Source organism: Chinchilla lanigera, unplaced genomic scaffold, assembly GCF_000276665.1.
Source record: "Chinchilla lanigera isolate Chin_1 unplaced genomic scaffold, ChiLan1.0 scaffold00110, whole genome shotgun sequence".
NCBI lineage: Eukaryota > Metazoa > Chordata > Mammalia > Rodentia > Chinchillidae > Chinchilla > Chinchilla lanigera.
Genome location: NW_004955511.1, coordinates 5329627 through 5333357, shown reverse-complemented (window position 1 = coordinate 5333357; position 3731 = coordinate 5329627). Strand labels below are relative to the sequence as shown.

At 47.1% G+C, this 3731-nt stretch overlaps 1 protein-coding gene across 1 annotated transcript in view; it reads right to left on the bottom strand.

Annotated features, from left to right (window-relative positions):
* Ms4a12 (membrane-spanning 4-domains, subfamily A, member 12) overlaps positions 1 to 3731 on the bottom strand; it is a 52341-nt gene that overhangs the window by 19209 nt on the left and 29401 nt on the right. Inside the window, 2 exon segments of the mRNA XM_013506415.1 lie at positions 917 to 1055; positions 3405 to 3515. Of these exon segments, the coding sequence (XP_013361869.1) occupies positions 917 to 1055; positions 3405 to 3515 (250 nt within the window).

Here is a 3731-nt window from a genome sequence, read left to right as displayed (position 1 = left end):
GACTCCCTGCCTGTTCCTCGGGTGCAGAGCAGGCATTTTCTATCAAGGACCTTTGTGCAGGTAGCTCCCTGTCATCCTGACACCTGCGGGGCTCACTCCCCATTTCGTATCTCTGCTCTAATGTTTTGTTCTAAGGAGGGCTCACCCTGACCAACTTGAAATTGCAATCTGCTAACTGCCTGGGGCCTTTTATCCCTTTTACACTTGTCTGTCCTCTGTATATCATTTATCACCTCACAGCACCCTGTGAACTGCACTTCCTTACCTTGTGTGGATCCCGATTTCCCACACTAGGTTGTAAACTCTGTGAGGGCAAAGACCATGGTGCTCTGTGCTCTGTGACATTCCCAGCACTGTGTGTGTAGGGCTGTGTGAGGTGATCACGCCTGGTCTCTGCTCTGTGACATGCCCAGCAGTGTGCGTGGTTGCCTGTGTGAGGCGCCACTTGCACCCATCTGCTCAGTAGGAGCGGGGAGCTTCCTCAGTCTGGCGGGGGAGGATCTGAACAGCCAACTTTGCAGCTTACGGTGGCTGCTGGTCAGACTGACGCTCACTGTTACTTCTGTCACATTAAGGTGTAAAATTCATAGTCAGATGGGTAGAAGAGTTCTGGAATGCAATGAACACGCAGTATAATCTGCTGACTGAGCTCGCAGAGCAGGGAAAGTCTTGGTGAGCTTCGGTGGAATGGGTTAGTGTGTGAAAGGGGTCCCGGCGAAGCTTAACGAAGGGTCGAACATTGCCCCTGAGGCAGGTGGAAGCTTTCCCTAAAGTAGATTCCAGGTGTGGTGCCCCCAGAAGCCAGATGGTGATGTTCACTTCAAAGTGCCCTTTGCAGAAGCCAGGCAGCTGTGAAGCGAGGCCTCCCTGGCACACGGTGAGGAGCCGCAGTGCACGCAGTGACCCTGCCCCTCACGCACAGCCTCCCGCGCTGCTCTTCAGTACTTGCATCCATTGCAGCGCACCGCCAGTGCTCGTTCGAATGTGACTTCGCCTCTGTACAAACCTCAGCTTGTCCCCGGGCCAGAGACAGGACCGAGGTTTCTGCTAAAGCTCTTTGCAGAAAGAGAACAATCAACAATGAAGAGGTAACCCGCTGAGTGAGAGAAAAACTTTGCGTAGCTACTCTTCTGGTAGAGGATCAATATCTAGAATGCCTGAGGGACTTTACAAGATAACCCATAGAACAATGGATCCAATAAAAACATGGGTGAATGAACAAGGACATGTTGAAAGTTGTTCAAATGACCCTATGGTTATGGAAAAATGTTCAGCTTCTCTAGCTGTCAGAGAAATGTGAACTAAAACTGCACTGAGATTGCGTTTCATCACAGTCAGTGTGACTGCCATCAAGAACACAAAAAAGCCATGAATGCTGGCAAGAAATTAGGAAATGGAATTTTCTTATTTGCAGGAAATTCAATGAAACTGGAAACTATCATGTTAAGTACAATTAGCCAGACACAGAAAGTTAAATATTCTGTGTTTTCTTTTGTATTAGAACCCACTTCCACGGGCTGGGGATATAAGTAAGTGGCACAGAGCCTGCCTGGCAAAGTGGAGGCCCTGAGTTTGATTCCTGATACTAAAAGAGAAAAAAGAAAAAAGAAAACCCACATCCTTCTATCTCCCTGTCTGCATACCTATCCATCCTTCCATCCTTCCATCCATCCATCTATCCATCCATCCATCCATCCATCCATCCATCCAATTATATACTTAGGGGAGAGAGGACAGGACACTTGGAGATGCACTTCTGGAGATGGGCAAGGAGTCAAATAGGTTGTGGGAAGAAAGGTGTGGGATGGTGTTGGGGGCCAGGAATTGTAAACTGACATACTATCTGTCCCAGGCTCTCCTTACCTGCCCGCCTTGTGGGCCAGTTCTGGGATGCAGAAATCCCACTTCCTTTGTGAGATTAACACCCAGCTATGGGGATGGATCTTGGCTTGTTTCCATTACAGTGTTAAACTTGCCCATTCTACAACTGCTTCTGTGCTGTCCCAGGAGAAGCACCCTGCCCTCTCCCTGCACTGGCTATTAAAATGCTGGCTTGCTGGAGACCTGGGGCCTTTTGTTCCAAGAGAGCAACTGGTGGCCCCAGATCCCTGCTGTGCACCCCCTACTTTGTCTCTTGCTCTTTCTTTCCTTTCCTGCCACACACTGTCACCTGCACAGGTGATTGAAGCCCACTGCGGGGGTGTCCAATAACTGGCACTGTGGGAAGGAAAGGGTTCCTAGTACCTGGCGCTTAATGTGGCCTGAGCCCTGGGCTTTCTCACCTGCCTGGTGGATGTACTAGGTAGGAGCGGTTTATTGACTGTCTTTAGATCTCGAGGGACAATTTCCCGAGATGCTGGGATGTGGAGCTGTAAGTGCTTTCTCCTGGAGTGATTATTTTTCTGGGACTAAAAGGGTAATCTATTTTTTTTTTCTTTAAAGAGAAATCCCTTTCTTTAAAACCTCTCCCTTTAATTAAAAATCTCCTTCTTTAAATATTTTTTTTAAAAAATAAACTCTTTTTCAAAGAATGTTTATAGTGCCAGCTAGCAGTGTCACCAAAATAGTCCAGCAATTAACTAAGTACAATCCTTGGTTCCCGTAGGTGGGAAATTTAGACATTTAAATTGGGACAAGAAAAAATAAACTTAAAGAGGCCTCATAGCAGTGGGGACAGTGTCTCTCCTGAGAATGTCTCAGCTTGGAGCTTGGTAAAATCTATGTTAGATCCATTAAGTACTAGTACCCCCAAATTTCTGTTTTAAAATGGGAATAGCAAGAAAAATACTTTTAAAAAAAGGCTGTCCATTGTGCCACTGGCTCCAGTGGGGAGACCCAGGGCTGAGTGAGGCTTTTGCTACTCCTCAACCTGTACCTCCAGACTATTTAAAGATAAAACATTCTAAACCTTACATGTCTAAATAACAACAAGCTGTTGTTGCTTCCCAATGGTGGTTAAAAATGATTTTAATAATCAAAATCATCTTGTCCCTAGACATTGAGTGTTTGATTTTAAACTGCTTAAAAAATTTAAAGAGAGTGTGGTAAATAATGGAGCTCAGGGACCATTCACCATAGATTCAGTTGTGGTCCTAGTTAATATCTTCATCTCATTACACAGTTACAGGGACCCCATCTATGCCAGAGCAGGGAGCGACTGTGGGCCCACCTACCTCTGCCGCCCTGGACCTCCTGCTGCCCTATGTGCAGGGTTCTAACCAGCTGCACCTTCACCCCACTGGGAGCCCTGGCAGTAGCCTTTCACACATGTGTGCATTAACGGCCCACTGCTCTTGCATGTGCCCAGTTCACCACTCTTAGATCACTGAATGGCAGCAGCGCTTGGTGGCCAGCAGTGAAGCTGTGTTGGTCGATGTGTGCAAAGCTAGGTGGGGGCACAAGACCTGTGCTGTGAGGGATGCGGCAGCAATGGAGACCTGCGCTGGCCAGAGTGGCTTCTCCCTCTCAGCTTCCCAAGGAAGGCGGGACGTGGGGAGGCACCCCCGTAGTCCCAGCTATGAGAGAGGTGGAGTTGGGAGGAATGCTGTTTTAAGCACTTGTTAGAGGGATCAAGAGCTAAAATAAAACTCAGGTGAGCCAGTATGAGTTAATCTAAGGCCTCTAAATAATAAAAAAATTCCTAGGCTGCTGAATTTAAGGACAAATTTTATGCAAAATAAAACTCAGGTGAACCAGTATGAGTTAATCTAAGGCCTCTAAATAATAAAAAA